This window comes from Mastomys coucha, unplaced genomic scaffold, assembly GCF_008632895.1.
Source record: "Mastomys coucha isolate ucsf_1 unplaced genomic scaffold, UCSF_Mcou_1 pScaffold22, whole genome shotgun sequence".
In the NCBI taxonomy this organism is placed as follows: domain Eukaryota; kingdom Metazoa; phylum Chordata; class Mammalia; order Rodentia; family Muridae; genus Mastomys; species Mastomys coucha.
The window spans coordinates 160,317-181,709 of NW_022196905.1; the positions used below are offsets into that span (position 1 = coordinate 160,317).

Genomic DNA, 21,393 nt, shown 5'->3' on the forward strand with positions numbered 1-21,393 from the left:
AAAAAAAAAAAAGAGAGGGATGCCTTGATGGAAAAAGTGTGGTACTTGGGTGGGTTTTGAAGTTTCAGATGCTCAAGCCAAGGACCAAAGTATCTGCACTGTAGTCATCCTTCTTCTTGAGCTTCATGTGGTCTGTGAATTGTATCTTAGGTATTCTTAACTTCTTTTTGGCTAATATCCACTTATCAGTGAGTGTATGCCATGTGTGTTCTTTTGTTATTTGTTTACCTTACAAAGGATGATATTTTCTAGTTCCATCCATTGGCCTAAGAACTTCATGAATTCATCATTTTTAATAGCTGAGTAGTACTGCATTGTATAAGTGTACCACATTTTCTGTATCCATTCCTCTGTTGAAGGACATCTGGGTTCTTTCCAGCTTCTAGCTATTATAAATAAGGCTGCTATGAACATTGTGAAGCATGTGTCCTTATTACATGTTGGAGCATCTTCTGGATATATGCCTAAGAGTGGTATAGCTGGATCCTTAGGTAGTATTATGTACAGTTTTCTGAGGAACCACCAAATTAATTTCCAAAGGGGTTGTACCAGTTTGCAATCCCACCAGTAATGGATGAGTGTTCCTCTGTCTCCACATCCTCACCAGCATCTGCTGTCACCTGAGTTTTTTTTATGAGTATTTACATTTTTTGTCAGTTTTTTTATTAGATATTTTCTTTATTTACATGTCATATGATTTCTCCTTTCCGAGTTTCCCCTCCAAAAACAAAAACAAAAAACAAAAACAAGAACAAACCCTTGTTGCTTCTCTGCTCCCCTGGGTGGGAGAGCATCACCTGAGTTTTTGATCTTAGCCATTCTGACTGGTATGAGGTGGAATCTCAGGGTTATTTTGATTTGCATTTCCCTGGTGATTAAGGATGTTGAACATTTCTTTAAGTGCTTATCAGTCATTAAAGATCCCTCAATTGAGAATTCTCTATTTTAGCTCCAAACCCCATTTTTAAGAGGGTTATTTGATACTCTAGAGTCTAACTTCTTGAGTTCATTATATATATTGGATATTAGCCCTCTATCAGATATAAAGTTGGTAAAGATCTTTTTCCAATCTGTTGGTGGCCTTTTTGTCCTATTGACAAGTGTCCTTTGCCTTACAGAAGTTTTGCAATTTTATGAGGTCCCATTTTTCGATTCTTGATCTTACAGCACAAGCCATTGGTTTTCTATTCAGGAAAATTTCCCCTGTGCCCATGTGTTCAAGGCTCTACCCCACTTTCTCTTCTATTAGTTTCAGTGTGTCTGGTTTTATGTGGAAGTCCTTGATCCACTTGGACTTGAGCTTTGTACAAGGAGATAAGAATGGATTGATTTGCATTCTTTGACATGCTAACCATCATTTGAACCCGCACAATTTGTTGAAAATGCTTTCTTTTTTCCACTGGATGGTTTTAGACCCTTTGTTAAAGATCAAGTGACCATAGGTGTGTGAGTTCATTTCTGGATCTTCAATTCCATTCCACTGATCAACCTGCCTTTCACTGTACCAATACTATGCAGTTTTATCATGATTGCTCTGTACAGATTGAGGTCAGGGATGGTGATTCCCTGGGAAGTTCTTTTATTGTTGAAAATATTTTTCTATATCCTGGGTTTTTTATTATTCCAGATGAATTTGCAAATTGCTCTTTCTAACTCTGTGAAGAATTGATTTGGAATTTTGATGGGCATTGCATGGAATCTGTAGATTGCTTTCGGCAAGATGGCCAATTTTACTATATTAAGCCTACCAATCCATGGGCATGGGAGATCTTTCCAACTTCTAAGATCTTCCTTGATTTCTTTCTTCATAGATCGAAGTTCTTGTAAAATCAGTATACAGCAAACCAGTAACCAACATCAAACTAAATGGAGAGAAACTTGAAACAATCCTACTAAAATCAGGGACTAGACAAGGCTGTTCACTCTCTCCCTACCTCTTCAATATAGAACTCGAAGTCCTTGCCAGAGCAATTAGACAACAAAAGGATGTCAAAGGGGTACAAATTGGAATAGAAGAAATCAAAATATTACTATTTGCAGATTATATAATAGTATACTTAAGCAACCCAAAAAATTCCACCAAATAATTCCTATAAACCTGATAAACAACTTCAGCAAAGTGGCTGAATATAAAATTAACTCAAGCAAATCAGTGGCCTTCCTCTAGTCAAAGGATAAATGGGCTGAGAAAGAAATTAGGGAAACAACACATTTCACATAATATAAATATCTCTTGGTATGACTCTAACTAAGCAAGTGAAAGATCTGTATGACAAGAACTTTGTAATAGCTTCTAATAAACATCTCTGTCCTCTGCTTTCCGAAGTTATCTTCTGTAAATCCCTGTGATTGTTCCTTTACTATGTTGTTCCAGAGACTGCCTTCCAGCACAACATACAGGCCCAAGACATACAACTAACTCAGGACTCTAATTCATGTTTATGGAAGCACTGCCATTTATAGTTTGGAAATTTTATAGGAAGCTTATATTTGGGACTTTTACCAAAACATCCGGCAAAGCAGCACATATTCTTAACCACTGTGCAGTTTGCTGACATCACTCATCTTCATGTTCAGCTTCTATTGGCTTGTTTGTAAGAAACATTTACATAACAGTGTAGCCTGCTTCTAAGTTACATCCCAGTTGATACTAGTGAGATCCTGTGAAAGGCCAAGGATATTTCAAAGGTGTACAGTATGAAAATATAAAATAGACTTTAGCTATGCCAGGCCAACTATTTGATGCTCTGGACAATTTCTGATGACCTGTTGCTCTAATGCTGGCAGCCTCTCCCCTCTGCTTCATCCAAATCTCCTCTACTCTCTATTTTTCATGAGTTTCACACTTAGCTTCCTGAATCCAGCCCTTTTTTAAAAAAGATTTATTTATTTTATGTATATGGGTACACTGTAGCTGTACAGATGGTTGTGAGCCTCCATGTGGTTGCTGGGAATTGAATTTAGGACCTCTGCTCGTTCTGGTCAACTCCACTCACTCCAGTTAACCCTGTTCATTCAGGCCCGAAGATTTATATGTTATTATAAATAAATACACTTTAGCTGCCTTCAGACATACCAGAAGAGGGTGTCCAATCTCATTATGGTTGGTTGTGAGCCACCATGAGGCTGCTGGGATTTGAACTTGGGACCTTCGGAAGAGCAGTCAGTGCTCTTAACTGCTCAACCATCTCGCCATCCACAGAATTTTATTTCTGAGACAATGTCATAATATCCAGTGGGAGATGAATTAGAACTCATGGTCTACCTGATTTGTTCTGCCTTGCCTGATTCTTTTTTAGTATATTTTGATTTATTCTTTGAGAAATTTACATACATCTACAATATATTTTGGTCATATCAGCTTCTACTCTCCCATTCTTATTCTGCTACCACAAGTTCCTCTCAAATTTACTGATGTTTTGTTTTTAATTACCATTGAGTCTAATTAGTGTTTCTATGTACACATCACTACAATATACTCAACCTCCATGGGGACACATACACCAAAAATACTGGTTTTCCCTCCCCAGCAGCCAATAGTTCCTCAGCTGGGCAGACCATTTGGGCCATGAAAGACACCCCCCTTTCTATTTCATTCCACTTTCTCTCTCATCTCACTTTCTACCTTTAATTATCTTTTCTTGTCTTTCTTTCTTTTTCTTTTTTTTTTTTCAACATAGGTTCTCGTGTATCTAATAGGCAGGGCTGACAGTTCCTAAATAATCATGAATGATTTTGAATTTCCCATCTTCCTGGCTCCACTTTCCAAGTGCTGGGGTTATAGATATATACTATTAGGTATCACTTTTAAGCAGTGCTGGAGATCGAACCCATGGCTTTCTGCAAGCTGTATTTCATTTTGCTAGCATATTCAAGAATTTACTTATTAGCGAGTCTGAGAGTTAAATTCACATAGAGAAGGGAAAAACAAATGAGGGCAATTGAGAGTCTTCTACCCACAGGAAAACGTAATACACACCTTAGAGTCACCGCATCGATCCCTTGTGCTGATTAGGAATCTAGTGGGACCCAGCTGTGTTTCCAGAGTTGGTTCTAAAGTCCTTCACTGGGGAATGCATGTCTGAGTGATGTGGTTTCTCTGTATTGTTATACAGAATTTAAATTGTGAGTAATTTCTAGACTCATTCATGCTTTAAAGATTTAAACAACAGCAACAAAAAAACCCTATATTTAGGATGGTTTATATGGAAGACGGAACTACAAATGGGCCACTCAAAACACTGACATACCCAGATCTTTTCACTATCAATTAAATCCCACTCCACAAAGTATTAGTAATCTATTTGGGTGGCAAAGCCAAATAGCAACAGTAGCATTAATGAATATTTACTATGTGGTCCTCACAGAAAGACAGCACAAAACCATAGGCTCACAACATTTTTCTTCCCCCTCAATCTCAAACATGCCTTTAATCCCAGCACTTGGGAGGCAGAGGCAGGCTGATTTCTTAGTTCGAGGCCAGCTTGGTCTACAGAGTGAGTTCCAGGACAGCCAGAGCTACACAGAGAAACCCTGTCTCAAAAAACCTAAATAATAATAATAATAATAATAATAATAATAATAATAATAATAATAATAAAAGAATTTTGCCACCCATAGTGGCTTAACATGCAAGTTAGCAGCTTAATATAAAATGTTGATGCAATGGCATTTAAAGTCATGAGTCATTTCAGAGTAAGATGTCAGGCTCAAATTTGGAATTGAGTTATGAAATACCAAGTTTGAATATTCACTGAAAAAAAAAAAAGCTTGACCATGGAAAGTTTTTTGAAACTTTTTGTCTAAAAATTGAGAGCGGTGTTCTATAGCTCTGGATATCCCTTCTTATGGTAGCTGCAATTTTCTTGCTGACTCCTTTTCCTTGCACGTTATAAACTTAATTTTAAATATTAAACTTACAAATAGATGTAACAACTCTCCACACCCTATACCCTATACCTAATGTCCCTTATTGTTAGTATTTCACAGTGCTGTGATATGGTTTTTAAAACGAATGAACTCAAACTGATAAACAATTTCCTAAAACCAATGCATTATTCCAATTCCTTACAGAGTGCTCTGGGGGGGGGGGTTGCTTGTTTGCATTAATACTATATCCTCCCATTCAGTTATCATGTGTCTTTGAGAATCCTACGTTATGACAGATTCTACAACTTTCCCTGTCTTGCCAGCCTTGATAATATAGAGAGGGTCATGTGTAAAGAGGCAGTGCCTCTAACTTTAGATATGTAGGTTAGAAGACAAGTTGACAGAAGTAGTGCTGTCCTCACACTTTGTGGGGCACAGGGATTAGCATGGGCAAGGAGACAAGTGAATATTCGCACTGAGTAAGTCATTGTACGGCACGTGGACTGTGCTATCATACAGGCATAAGACCTGGGAAAGTGTGCTATGCTCAAACCCTGGGAATCTCAGAGATCTGAGATGGTAGGAGTGGAGCTGCCCACTTCCAGTCTCCAATGCTTACTCTGGAACACATAAGCTCGACCACCAACTGAGAGAACCACAGTCATGTAGCACATGACATCAGCACATGAACCTTTTCTCCATGCTAACGAAGTATGGAGATATCCTTAAAATCTCCAAAACTTAAAAGTAATAAATAGATTCTCAGCTATGTGGAAAAAATAGGGAACAAAATAGAGATGTGGAAGGGTAAGCAATTAGCCATGAATTTCAAGAAAGCTGTCTTAATTCAGGAATCTCCATAATGGTATTAAGGCTTCAATAAGTTTTATGTGCAAAACCTGGGTGTCTATCCTTTCACTTTAGTCTTTGGAATAAATGAGCATTACCCTCTGAATGCAGAATACACTAGTATAGGTATAACAGGGATTGGAAGAACCATGATTATATTTTATAATTGACAAATCTCACCAGAAATAAGAATAGTGTTTTAGGATTAATATGGTCTATATTGTGTACCCTTTTCAGATCAATACATAAAAGAAATATACTGACCCAGAGGAAATGCTATTAGTAGGAAAGCATTGCCAGGGAAACCTTTCCCGTGATCATTCATGAAATAAATACCCACAGCAGTGCACTTTGACTTCACATTGTGTTCACACTGGGTTTAAGTGTGATGTTTATGATTGCCACTATCCTTAGACTGTAGTACAAATAAATTCAGTGATTGTACGTCACAGCTACTTGTGGAAGACAAGGAACCTCAATTCTTATCAATGTCATGGCAATAGTCATGACAAAAATTTCCATTCACATCAATTTTTTTTTTAAAAAATTTCCAATTCTTCATTGTATGGAGTATTTTTCCCCGCTTCACTCTATCCTACTGAGTGGCCCTGGGACATTTCCTTAAAGTCTGGAACTTGTTGATTTTCCTAGCCCAGTTGAAGGTTGAATGAAATGGTTTTAAACATTATGTAAGATTATACCCTGGGGTAAACTGGATAGTAGTAATAATTTCACAGATAATTGACATATCTCAATGATTTCATGATTTCAAGGTTTTCAATGATTTTCATTGGGTAAAATGAACAGCTATGGAAATATCAGAAAGATATTGGCTTTATGCTACTTCTAGATTCTTAGAGATATTTGGGGGTTATTGTTTAGTTTTGAATAATTGAAATTTATTGGGCAATCGAAAGTCAATCAGAAAATGGGTGTCTTTGGACTGGGAAGACACTCAGTGGTTCAGGGCCCTAACAAAAGTCTTGTTTTTTCTTGTGACTAACAAACAGCCTCAATTCATAGTCCTATACCTAAGAAAGAAATGCATAAACAATCCTTTTTGCAACCAGATCAAGACAATATGAGGTTATAATAAGTATTTAGAGGGCTTAAGAGATAGCTCAGTCAATCAGGTGCCTGCTTTGCAAGTATGAGGACCTGTGTTTTACTAGAACTTGGATAAAATAGCTGAGAATGGTGGTAAATATTTTGTAATCCCACTGGTGTGGAAACAGAGATAAGCAGATCATTGAGGTTCCTTGTCTAGCTAGCCCTGCCTAGTTGACAAGTTTCATATCAATGACTGACAAGTTTCATATCAATGACACCTGTTTGAAATGTTTATTTGAAATGTTTCAAATAAACAACACCTGAGATTAATCTTAGCCATTATGGGTGCACACACACCAACACTACACACATACCACACACATGTAGTATATAATAGTATGCAATTATTCAAACCTACACCATTGCAAGCAATCCCTTATATACTCTGCTGAAAGCATTTAGCCTCAGATTTTCAGTGTGCTGTGAAATGGTGACCATGGCAGCCTAAAAAATGATATGTGGAAGGGCAATTTAAGAATAGCTGGAGAGACAGACTGAGATGTTTGAGAGACTGAAAGGTTAAGAATCAGCTGAGAAGCAGAAAAGATGTGAGCACAGACAGTGTTCAAGAACAGATTTTATTTGCAAGTGATGATCAGGTATGCTGAACATTGCTATTTACGGAGATTGGCATATATTTGAGGAGTTCTATGTATCACTGAGGGAAGTTAGGATGAGAAGGTTGCACTTTGAAAGTTGAGCTCTCTAAATTTAGTAGCAGACTTTGGAGCCAAATGGTTGTTTGGTTTCAGCATATCAACACTTTCATGGTCATTAACTTGTTGAAACACTAACACAGTGTGACAAGCCTCAGATGCCTTGAGAGTAGTGTATATTGGTTGAATATACCTGCCATGAATTCCTGCATACATCCTGAAACACAGTATCCGTTTAATAAATATTCACACTAAAATTCCACTTCTGTTTATATCAGTGATTTTGATATTAGGTATTGAACTATAATTGAATTATAATTCTTGATAAATACAACCATGTTTTCAATGAGCCGCTGAAATAATCAGAACAATTTGACACCAGCATTCTGTATATTTTTTCTGAATGTGTACCAAAGGATAAATGGTATTATTTATAGTATTTATGTATGTGTGAACTTATATAAAGAAATAAATGTAGTAGGAAAATAGAAAGACTGGAACTAAGAAAAAGGAAAACAGTTAAGAACAATTATCCTCTGTCTTTATTAAATTAAAATAAAAACCTGCATAGTAACGCTATGGTAAGACTTTAACATATCATCAAAATTCCTACATGGAGGCTGAGTGTTGAGAGAAATTTGTGTTATGCCTATTTTCCCACAGAATAGTCTCTACTCAGACTTGTAGGTATTGTGATGCATCGTCTAACCTTTATTTAATGTGTAAAATTAATTTTGGTCATTTGTAACAGAGGTCAGGATTAATTCACAGGTGACAGACATTGCAGCCAAGCCACTGTTATTACTATTAGCAGAATGTAGCACCACTGGTGTGCCTCTGATGACAGAAGCCGATGCCAGGCTTTCCTAACTCTTTGTCCTATGCTGTTTGAATGCAGACAGTACCACAGGGACACAAGGACTACCAAGAAGTGTCGAAATGCACAAGAGCAGTGCAGTGACAACTGAGATCACCTCTAAAGTGGAAAAAAGGCCCACGGCAGCAGCAGCCACGGGCACCAATTCAAGTTCTTCCACAGAGACCGAGGAAGAAAAGGCGAAGAGGCTGCTTTACTGCTCCCTGTGCAAGGTGGCTGTGAACTCTGCCTCTCAGCTGGAGGCTCACAATAGTGGTGAGATACAGGCCTTTTTTTTTTTAATCTCAACTACACTGCAATTATCTTCCTCTGAACCGATTAGATCTTTTGCAGCAGAGAAACCAGCAGTAACAGAAAACTGTCAATTATTACATGGAATTCATCAACCAGTAAAGCATAAAAATGGCTAGAAAAATATCATTTATGTTGGGACAAATGAAGTTTTGTTAGGCTTGAGGTGTGTGTGTGTGTGTGTGTGTGTGTGTGTGTGTGTGCATGTGTATGTGGGAAACATCAGAAAAGAAAGTAAAATGTCATGCTAGAATATAGTTAGTATTTATATGCTTTCTACCTTTGTTTCTATATTCCCATACACTTCCTCTCAAATGAAAACCCCCAGGCAGAGTTCTTTTTTCTTTCACTTTTTTTAATACTACATGATATGTGAGCCAAATCTGTATGACGTGTTCAAGTGTGTTCTTCACAAACCTTTTATTATATGAATCAGTAAGGCATTAGTCATGTGACTGAGGTGCGGAGGTCATGGGGGGCTGCTGTCAGAACCCTGGTTATCTTAGTAAGTCTTTTGACAGGAATTATCTCTATCTTTAATTATGTATATGCATGTTTGTGTCAGGTATCTACACATGTATGGGGGTAAATAATGTTTTAAAGAAAATGGGGTAAAAGATGTTTTAATTTGTATGGAGCTGAAGTTATTGGGGTTTGGGTACTACGAAGTAAACTTAAGTCTGTTAGATGCTTGTCTTAGTTTCAGTTAGAATTGCTGTGATGAAACAACGCAACTGAACTTAACTTGGGGAGAAAAGTATTTATTTGGCTTACAGTTCTATATCATTGCTAATCATTGAAGGAAGTCAGGACTGGAACTCAAGGACGGCAAGAACCAGGAGGCAAGGAACTGATACAGAGGCCATGAGGAATATGCTACTTACCAGCTAGTTCCTCATGGATTGCTCAACCTGCTTTTTTATAGAACCTAGGACCATTATTTCAGGGGTGGAACTAGCCACACTGAGATGCTCCTGGCCCATTAATCACTAACTAAATGAATGATCTACAGTGGATTCATTTTCTCTTCAAGGTTCCCTCCTCTAGGGTGACAATAACTTGTGACAGATTGACATAAAACAAACCACCACAATGGTCTTTATTGCTGAGTCATCTCTTTAGACATTTTATTTTATTTATTCTATTTTGAGGGAGGACCTTACTGTGTATTGCTGGCTGGCATGGAACTTGCTGTGTAGACCAAGCTAGCTTCAAACTCACAAAGATCCATCTGCTTCTGTCTCTTTCTTGCTGAAAGAAAGTGCTGGTATTAAATGAGTGAACCTCCATGCTCAGATTAAACATTTTTAAACAAAAGGAAGCAAACTGGAATATGGAGATTAAGGAAGCAATTGGCTTTTTAGTTATGGTCCCATTGAGTTGCTTTCTGTGTTTGTATGTGTTTGATACATACATACATACATACATACATACAAGCAAACATACTCATGTGTGCACAGACACAGATGTCTATGAGTATATGCATGTGTGACATATATACAAGTATGTCTATTTTATGTATGCTTCCATATATGCATACTTAATAATAGAATCTTCCCTCTAAAATCTTAGTTGAGTGAAAAATCAACCTTACCCTAAAATTCAGGTGTTGAGGAATGGCTCTGCTAATGGATACAGTATATGGGGAAGCATTGTGATTCATGCCCTAAGTTCATGTTACTAATGTAAGTTGTACCAATGACTAGGGGTAATATCATTGACAAGTTATACTGACTTGTTGATCCCATGCTCTCAGAAGTGACTGAAAATTGGATATAATTCCTTTGCTTGGAATCAGCAGATTTCACGAGTTTGTAAATACAAACTTCCTGCCCAAAGTCAGTATCTACACTGTACAGATGCACCTTGATGAGCAGACATCAAGGGCCAGTAAACACTATCAAAACCCATTTATATCCTCAAAGTTTGATCATTCTATAAGAGAGATGGTTACATTGATTATAGGATTTGGTGAAATTTACAACTCAACCATGCCTGTATGGTTTGAATTTACAAATTTATATGATTTGGGGACATTTTCAATTCTTCTAAGAAATATCTGATTCAAGGGCAAAAGGATCAGGCTTCATTTTATTGAGAGAGATCATTATTTTTATATTCTCATTGTGTGTTCTTATTTCCACTTTGCATGCCAAAATGCTCCCATGAAAGCATAAATATGTATTTATCCAGACAAACCCCAAAGGGTTCCAAGATTTGCACCAAAGGCCTGAACCAGTGTCATATTGGAAAGAACCCTTTTTTGATGAGAGAGATGAGGATGGAAACTCATCTGGGAGTTAAAAGAATGAATGTGTAGCTCTTGTTCCTCATGCCCCTTAAAAGGACATGTCCCTTTTGGACCAGCATTCTGAGCTGGCAACTACAGCTACCTCTCTGCTTGGCAAGCTTTTAGTTTTCTTCTTCCTTACATTTTTTCTTCCTGAATCAAAAAGATGTCCCTATCTGGAAAGTGCCACCAGAGTCCCTGGCTCATTTAGGTCTTGCCTCACACTTGAACTATAAGGTTGTGTCACAATTAGAGGTGGCAAATTAAAAGATAAAAATAGCTAGTAATTTTTTATTTCTCCCTAGCACACTGCATTTGATTTGCACTATTGCTCTATTTTTGTTGACTTCAACAGTGTTAAGAGGCCACAGTGTCTAATCTTCATTCTTTGTGCATTTAACTGGAGGCAGTAATGTCAGTATCCACACCCTTGCTGCTTGTTCACATGTGGGTTACTTCTGATCTTTTGCTTACAGTCTTCTGTAGAGACATCTAAGAAGTTAGTGTAATGAAGAAAGTCTCCGTATACAACACAATCCTGCCAGGAATGCTTGCAGAATTGAAAGATTCAACATAAGATTACTGTGTGGTATTTATTTTGACTTCCTAGAGTAGTGGATTCTGAAACAGAGACCTGACAGCAAGTAGATATTTAGAGAGAAGAAGGGCCAAAGCTTGGGGTCTAGGAAAAAGAAAGAAGGAAGGGAAAGCAGACAATACAAGCTGCTTCATTTAGCCAATTTTCAATTTCGACTACTGGAATGACCATGCAAAAATGTTAACACTGGGGGTCTAGAAAGGTGAATCAGGTGGCTCAGTGGTTGAGAGTGCTTGCTGTTCTGCCATAGGAGCAGAATATAATTTCTAGTACAAGTGGCTGAACTTCCAGCTTCAGGGATCCCGTACCCTGACCCTACCCCATCACCCCATCCCAAATGCACAAACAGGAAATAAATCTTTTTTTTTTTTAGATTTCCACTTATTTACTTTTGACAAAATAAAATATAATAAGATAAAACAAAAATTATTACATCAAGGCTAGACAAGGCTACCTAACAGAAGGAAAAGAGACCCAAAAACAGGCACTAGAATCAGAAAACAACTCAAGAGCTCCATGAAAAGTACTAGGTTGAGCCTAGTTCTACAGAGACTTAATATGTCAGGGTGGGGTGATACCAAGAGGGGTCCCCAACCTCTCAGAGGAGAAGGGGAGGGGGGATGTGGAGAAGGATTATGGGAGGGAGTACCAGGAGTGGGTGTAGTGAGCGGAATGTAAAATCATTAAAAAGAAAGAAAAGAAAAACTAAGCTGAAAGCTATAGTGTATATGCAGAGGATCTGGTACAGGACTCTATAGGACCCGTGCATGCTGCTTTTGTCTCTGCGCTTATATGAGTCATGGTCAATTGATTCAAAGGGCCATACTCTCATGGTATCCTCCATCTCCTCTAGCTCTTGGTATCTTTTTGCCCTCTTTTCAGTGAGGTTCTGTGAATGTTGAGGGGAAGGATTTTATTGAAACATCCCATTTATAGCTGTGTGTTTCAAGGATTCTCTCTACATATACTGTCTGACCATGGGTCTGTACATCTGTTTCTATCTGCTGCAAGAGCAAGTTTCTGTGAGGATGACTAAATAAGGCACTGATCTAAGGGCATAAAACAATATAATATAGAAATATTTTATCATTTTGTTGATTTATTGATACCCTTTTCTTTTCCCTCTCCCTCTCCTCTCCTGCTCCCCTCCTCTTCATTGTTATCTTCTTCTTCTTCTTCTTCTTCTTCTTCTTCTTCTTCTTCTTCTTCTTCTTCTTCTTCTTCTTCTTCTTCTTTTTCTTCTTCTTCTTCTTTTCTTCTCCTCCATTTGACTAGGCTCTGGGTTATCTAGCTTCTGGCTGTTATCACACAAGCAGTGTGAGATAGGGGTTCTGTGTTGTAGAGTGGCCCTTAAGTCAAATCATACATTAGTTTGTTCCCACAATCTTTGTGTCACAATTGTCCTAGAATATATTGCATACAGGACAGATTGTAGGTCAAAGGTTTTGTGGCTGGGTGAGTGTTTACTTTTCTCTTTCAGTAACATACAGAGTACATTCCCATCTCAATGACATAAGTGTCAAGTCTCCCTGAAGACACCAGCTAGACTTTTCTATATTCAGTGAGTTTTGTGGGGGTTGTACTTGACAATGGGACCAGGGTGTCAGTTTGTGGAAGAAACTTATTTCCTTGACAACACCTTGGAGTGTTTGGGAATTTCTATGGAACTCTCTTGGCCAACAATTCAATTGAATGCAACCGATTCCCAGTACTGGGAGGCTTATTTGTTGACAAGAGATAGCCAAATGGGATTCTGTATGCCCTATTATTACGAGAACCTAGTAAGATCTACTTCATATGCTTTAGGAACAAAACACTAGGTTTTTGATATCATCCTTTAAATGGCTCTCAATTCCAGATGTCTCTTCTTGCATGCCCTCCCTCAATTCTCTCTTCCCACTCCCCACCTAATCCTCCCATTACTGTCCTAACACACTCCCAGTCCACCCAAAAAAATTGATTCTATTTCCCTGTTCCAGGGAGATCCATGAGTCTCCTCTAATCGCTATCTTTATAAATCTCTGGGTATATGGATTGTAGGCTAGTTGTTAGAATAAAATTAATCTTTAAATCAAACCTTATTTGGGCAATTGATGTAGCCCAGTCAGATGCTGTGACTTAGTTCCCAGTATTGAAAGCAGAAGTCTTAATTTTACACATGACTTTCTTCTCTAGGATTTGAAAAAATTCGGAACTGAACTGACTGTAACACTGCTTTCTCATCTTTAGAACCATTGTTCTACCATCACTTTTTTTTATATCTACTGTGATATTTCTAAAATGGATATTGTGTTGGAGGAATCATGAGCCAAATCTCCACTATGCACAGTCTTTAGAATTTCTAGAAATTTACTGACAAAACAAAATCCTGTAAGTGGATTTGTGTATCTAGAGCCCGCATGTATGCTTACTACGGGATAAGCAATAGCCATATGGTGTTTCTCCCATAGTAACCACATCCATTCTTTTAAATTTAGACCTGTAGGCTTCTGCATAATTCTTCAGTGATAGCTTATAGTGGTAGCTGAATGCAAACTGCTAGGTTCATTTAGTTCATTTAGTGATGTGGGGATTTTTTCTTTCTTAAACCTTTTTGATGCATTCAAACCTTTTGATGCAGTCCCTGCTCTCCTTAGGTCTCTCTACTATCCCTCTCCCATGCTGAAGAACTCCTCTTCATTCTTCTAGAACTAGGTATAAGTTTAAAGAGCAGCTCTCTTCAGAAGCAGCCAAGCTGCTGGGAGAAGAAGATGTTTTGTCTTTATCCCAATAATAATAATTTTCTTTTCTCCTCACTGAGACTAGATTGATTAGTTTATCCAAAGGAGCAGACATCCCCCTTTAAACTTGCATGTGATAAAAACTGACTATAGAAGATGCCTTTAAAACAGAAAGTCCTCTTGAATATCTTATTTGTTCCACTAATTCTGATTTTGTTTTCCTCTACATTTTGTTTCCTCTACTTGATTTTGTTTGAAGTGAAAGAGAAACCTTTCAAATGGTTGTTGTCCAAGCTAATGACAAAGTTGGGCAGATTAGTCTGGTAATTACATAAGAAAGTGACCCTGGCTTTGCTAAGCCCAGGCAGAGTTTGTTCTTGTCCTCACAAGTTTTAATACATACAAAATATCACAATCCATTGGAAGACTTTACAAAGGTTTACCATACTTGGAAAAAAAATGGTAATTTTTAAAGTGCTTAGAGATTTCTCCTTTTATGTTAACAGAATTAAACTAAGAGAAGAAAAAGAGAAAGTTGTCTAAAAGTCATTGGGCACATGGAATGCTTAAAATGGGACAAACTACAAATAGAACTCTCAAATAAACTACAGCATTACTTTCCACTTTTATTGCTGTGGACACTGAGGCATAGAGAAACCTAACACAGTTAATGGAAGAGGACTATGGCATCCTTGCATCAACAATCTAAAAGTAGAACTCTTTTGAGATAAAAAAAAAAGTTCATCTTTATCTAAATGAATGTCTAATGCCTCAACTAATGCTCCTTGATCATCTACTGAGAGTTAGTTACTGATAATATAGCTCTGAGCAAGACCTGGCCCCTGCCTTCAAGAAGCCCTAGGTTAGTACAGGCCAAGAACATGTTGAGACTTAATTCATGCGAACAATTAACTTAAGCTACTCAGTCCTGGTCAGTGTTCAGATTTTTATTATTTTTATTATTTTGTTTATTACTGAAACTCCTTGCTCTGCAGCTTGAATCTGACAGTAAAAACAGAGAAGGATGGTTCCATCATTAAGAGCACATGCTGCCTCTACAAAGGACCTGAGTTCCATTCTAAGTGCCTACATAGTGCTTTACTCAAGTCTGAAGTGATCTATTGTTCTCTTCTGGCCCCTAGGAGTATCAACACATACTTCACATAAACCTATGCACACAAGAACATGCACATGCGCTTCAGTGAGCACAAACACACACACACTCACTAACAAAGGCTTTGTTCCTGGTGTGGTAATCTGAAAGGTAGTAGAACCATTGATAGGAAGGGCCTATGTTACCCAAGCATATATGAACAGTGCTAATTAGACTGAATAGGGACTTAAGGAGAGAAAGACAGAGACAGAGAAAGAGACAGAGACAGAGAGACAGAGAGAGAGAGTGAGAGAGAAGGAGACAGAGAGAGAGAGAGAGAGAGAGAGAGAGAGATCATGAAGTTGAAGTTGGGAGGAGGATATTGAAGTAGTATTTAGGAATACATGGAAAGGGGGAGTGATAAGCAGGATCAAAATATATTGTATGACATTCTCAAGGAGTATTTTAAAATATTATACCAGGAGAAAAGGTGGGGGTGGAGCTTAGAAAAAGCTCTTTAGGTCACTGGGAATATGTTTATGAAGTAGTTTCTGGGAATCTGTCCTCTCTCTTTACTAAGCTTTCCTGGCTGTGAATGACTCTATAGAACCTGCCATGAAATGCTTAGTCAGCAAAAGTTCCCAAGACAGTGAAACTACCTAATCAAAGACTGAACTCTCACAAAACCACACGGTAATGGTGTTGTGATTTTACTGTACTGAGGGAAAACTGACTTGCACAAAGCTCCGACCTGTCCTACCTGCATAAGAAGGAGTTCTCACATGCAAAGCCGTGTGGCCAACAGGTGTCTTTTTCATTTTGGATGTATGCAATCTTGGCAATCTTTACCACTGCAGACATTTCTATTATATGATATACCAGGTCCATAGTTTAGAAATACGTTTGCAGAACTATGCAGTGAATTAATAGGTTTCCTTGCCTGATAAAAAGAGCTTGTACATTCCGGTGAATGTTTGGTATTAGCTACTTTATATTTGTTGACCTCTTACAGGTTAACAAAAAGGAGAAGGGCCTTCAGAGCTGTGACAACATATATTTTCTCACTATCTGTGGGCCTGTGTACCAGAGGCTTTCCACGGAGATCTCTGGCCCAGTGTGAGAGTTCCCGCGAAGAGAAGTAAGTGCGGGAAGGGAGGTGAAGTCTTCTGCTACTGCAGTTGGCTCCACCTCCTTCTCTGCCATGCCTTCCAGGTTACTCAGTTACTCCATGCTGCCCTGCACTCAGTCCGGTCCTCGGGTTGGGCAGACAAGAGGCCCACAAGAGGCCGATGAGAGGCGGATGAGAGGCCGACTATCCACTGAGGAGTGCAGCGGAACTTCAGGCGGCATTTCAGGACAGCAGACCTCTTCTCAAGTGTTACAGCTCTTAGAACAGAAGGCTCGGATGATAGAGTAGTTCTCCCATACGTTTTGATGTGTTAGAACAGTGGCTCGTGTCAGGACATACCACACACTAAGCCCAAACAATTCCACATGTAAGAAGTTTAATTAAAGTTGGGAGGTGAGCCCAATGGATTCTGGGAATATGGCGGCTTTTGTCTTGGCTACAGGTCTGTGAGACCAGCCTATTTGACGTCATGGGCTTCGGAGGCTAACACCTTTAATTCCCTGGATAGGATTTATATATGTTTTTGGGGGTGATTCAGGGTTTGACAGCAGGTATTTCTCATTGGCTTGGACTAAGAGTTTGAGGAAACCTTATTTGCATGTGGGAAGGCTTAGTGCTACTCCTACATGACTGATGGCCACACACCTCTTCTGGGGGGCTACTGTAGGGGGGTGCTGTGAGGGCTATAACTGTGACAGGAGCCAGGGGCCAAGGAGGCGTGGCCGAACTCCTACAGTGCCATGAAGGCAGAAGTCACCGCCCACCAAATCTATGGGGTTCTAGGCCTGTGCTTGACTAGGACCAGGTTGTCTATGGACGGTTCACAGCCCCACAGAGCTATCTAGTTATATGGAAATTCTTGCTAAATGTGGCCTCATGTACAAAGCAGTGGTGGTGTTTCCATTTAGGTCACTGACTTATAGCGTCCCTGAAATTTACCTATAACTGTTTGTCTGCTGAAGGCATGGAACCAATGGCAGGCATTGGACCTTTTGAGTTCTTGGAATTTGATATAAAGTATTTGTAACTTATCTATAACTTTCTTGCACTAATTAAAAAGTCCCTTACTTGTAGTCTTAGTATTTAGAGGTCTGATGCAGGAGAATCATAAGTTCAATGTCACACAGGGCTATCTTGTATAGTAAGACACTGTCGAAAAATAAATAGAAAAATAAGAATAAGTAAAAAATAAACCTAGTTATCTTTACCGGTGTCCTATTGCTTTTAAGAGACAGCACAACTGTGACAACATTTATAAAAGAAAACATTTCATTGGGGTTGGCTTACAATTTAGTTTAGTTCATTATCATCATGGCTGTAAGCATGGTGTGTGTAGTCAGAGATGGTAGCTCAGAGTTTTACATCTGGATTCACAAGCTGCTGAAAGAGATTGAGAGATGGGATTGGGGGGAAGAGCCTGAAACTGGCTTAGGCTTTTGAAAGCTGAAACCTACTGTGCCCAGTGACAGTTTCTCCCACAGGTCACATTCCCTAATCCTTCTCAAGTAGCATTACTCCTTAATGATCAATTATTCAAGTATATGAGCCTGCATACACCTGTTATTCAAACCACCACACTAAGGCAATCATGTTAAAGGCAATCAAATGACTAAGCATCATCTCTCATTCCACTATGAAAATGCCTTGCTGTTTGTCTCTTTACTGTCGAGGACGAGTTACTCTCTTGAAGAAGGCATATGAAAGCATGGTTTTAGGGCCTACTCATACATGGCCTTTTTTTAATGTGTTGAGATAGTCACAGGATTTTTCATGGGAAAATACCTCAGCATTCCCTCATGGTCAGACTTCTAGGGGATTTTGAGTAAAAGAATCTCCTGGATGTCTGCTGTTCATCCATTTCTTGGGTTATAAAGATTCACTGATTTCAGGTTTTTATTTTCATCACATCTGACCACTAGAATTGAACCAAGCTTCCAAAAGTTTCTCAGTCCCATGGCTCATCGTGTTGTACCCCAGCTTTATGCTAGCTGTTCGTTTTCTGCTAAGCCCTTTCTGGTAGAAAGAAAAAAGTTCTTCTTGCCTCTGCTTGACAAATTGCTTTTTACTTTTCTCTGCTCCTGCCAAATTACGGTTTATATTTGCTCTTGATAAAACTGGACTAACAGAAGCACTACAGTTTTTAATGCCTTATGGCATCGGTTGGCCTTCTGACACCACAGATACTATTCTGCATATTTAATGTTTATGAATTTGATGTTTTGTTTATTCCAGAGGCAAAATCAAAATGAAATTAAGATGGAAGATGCCTTCTGTGTAAGAAGACTGGGGTGGCAAAAGGCTAATTTTATAGTTAAAGGTTTTAGGGAAGAAAACTCGGGGCTTGTGATGTTCAACATTAAGTTCAGGTGTGCAGGTTTCATCCCTTTTCTTCTGTAGTGCACAGGAGACAGTACATAATGGACAGCATAACTAACCACACCAAATGAACCCCGCGTACTGTGTTATTTGTGTGGATTACTTTAAGGTAGTGTACATAGGCCCACCAATGGCATGCGAATGAGAAGGCACCTAGATGACTATTGGTAATTTCATGAGGCAATGTGACTGTAGTTCCATGGTGTTAAACATTGAAATATGAATGGGCATTAAGATAATAAATTTAAGGCATTGGAATTACTTATAAGTGGAGAAATTACAGACTCTCCCAAAGTGAACTGTAGGAAGCTAGATTTCCTCTATGGAACTGTCTTAGTGATGCTCACAAAGTTTGGATCAAGAGACTGGAACACTGAGATTCTTTGTTTGTACACTACCACTTTCAAAATCTTTACTGAAAAAAAACCTACTGTTTGTATAAAAATCTAATGAGTATAATGTTTATCACAACCTAATTCTATAAGGAAGAAAGGAAATAATTCTAATTCCTTACATCGAATGTGAATCTAGTGTGCTGTGATTAAAATTCATGTGTATTTCTAAAACATTATGTGACTCCATAAAAACCTTTAGGCACTATCACTCTAGTTAAGTTATCCAGCCTTTTTAAAGTTCACATATAAGTAATAGTATGAGAGATAGTATATCAATAGTATAATTGATCTCATTAGATAAGATCAAGGACAGGACATACCAGCCTTGTAGTCTTTGTTCAATTCCTACCTATGTGTGAGTGGAGAAAACTCACTCCATAAACTTGTCCTTTGACTTCCACTGTTTTCTAAGGCACATATGACCCCCCCTTAAGAAACATGTACAAATAATGAATAAAATAAATAGAAAATAAAAGACTGCAATATAAAAAACAATTTTCACATTTTGATAAATTCTAGCTGGAAGAATTGTGTTTGGTTTCTTTTAAAAAGATATTATCTAATTTCCTAACAAATTATTAAAATTTCTGGTTTATTTATTAATTAGGTATTTTGTTTCCCTTTTTATCCACCTGTCCTTTATATTAGCACTTTACTTACAAAGCAGACAAAGAAAGGAAGTCATAGGTCTTGGGTAGAGCTCTGTAGGAGGATGCTTACCTGGTAAATGTGTGGCTGTGTATTCAATCCCTAGCACCTCAGAGTGGGGAAGAAAAGGAATGGAAGAAGGGGAACAACTGGAAAAGAAAGAGTTAGAGGAGTAAAGGGAGGAATTTGAAGAGGAGGGAATAGAGAAAGAGGAAAATGAAGAAGAAAGGAAGGAGTTGAAGAAAATGACGAGAAGGAAAAGGACAAGGAGGACAAAGACATCCTAAAGATGATAGAATATAAGAGGGAACACAATCCCTTTCTTCCCATTTTGAAACACTGTTCTGCCTCCCCAAGGTATCCAAAACCAAACAAATAGCAAACACAAACAAGATTTCTGAAAACCATATGACTTAGAATTTAACCTGTGGTTTCTTTTTTCAGAAGTCATGGAACTTCAAATGGAGACTATTGTCAGTGTCAGCCTTATAAAGGTCACAGGCAACTTTGCTTTCCATAATTTCTTTCCTCAGAAAGGGAGGAAGTCAAGGGCAGAAGTAAGTTTTCAGTGCCAGGCTGAGCAGGCATGGAAGCAGGTCTCAGTTTTGCAAGATGTTCTCAGATTGCTGAAACCTGGGATGGTATCTCTGGTCACAGACACCCTTTCCAGATGTCAGGCTTTAGGAAGCCCCATTAAGTAGTAAATAACATGGATTGTAGAGAACAATGAGGGTGGAGAAGTTCAAAAAAACTTGAAGTAAAAGACATGTTTTCAAAAAGCTACATTGCTGCATAGAATGGTGTGCTGAAGAAAGACTTGTATATGACTGCCCCCTAATAGTTTTGAAATACTTAGTCAGTATTTGGATACATAGCTAGAAATTTGATTTTCTGTTTTCTATGATTTCAAATTGTGTTTGCTTTGTGACCAAATGGAAGTGGCCTGACCTTTTGGCACCTGCTTTGTCATCTCTAGATGTGGTAATATAGCACTTATCTCTTAGGGTGGCAGTGAGCAGGAGAAAATTTAGCATAGTCTCTGAAAAGCATTAAATATTCAATTATATATTCAATAAAGCTTTTAATAGTCATGATGTTTATATTATTAATGGACATTTTCTCTCTCAGAGATATAAGCATTTTAAAATTAAGAGTACACAATTTGTTTCTGAAGTTTAGCTACATTTAGAGAAAATATAGCTACCTTCATAACTTGTTCAAATTTGTGAAAATGTCATAAAATCTATATATTAGCTATTTATAGTGACTGACATTCTATAACTATGTGCATAAGGTCATATTGCACAAAAACTTCTTTGTGTGGTTGAGGATAAATGGTAGCCCAATAGGGACTTAGTCTCCCTGTTAGACCAGATTTGCTACATTTTTAGGTGTGTGTGTGTGTGTGTGTGCGCGTGTGTGTGCGTGTGTGTGCATGTGTGTGTGTGCGTGTGCGTGCGTGTGTGCGTGTGTGTGTGTGTGCGCGTGTGTG

General features: G+C 38.3%; 1 protein-coding gene across 1 annotated transcript in view; it reads left to right on the plus strand.

The window, feature by feature from the left end:
• Positions 1 to 21,393, plus strand: part of LOC116068889 (zinc finger protein 385D) — a 170,048-nt gene that overhangs the window by 141,246 nt on the left and 7,409 nt on the right. Inside the window, exon 4 of the mRNA XM_031338993.1 lies at positions 8,383 to 8,616. Coding sequence (XP_031194853.1) covers positions 8,383 to 8,616 — 234 coding nt within the window. The remainder of the gene's footprint in view (positions 1 to 8,382; positions 8,617 to 21,393) is intronic.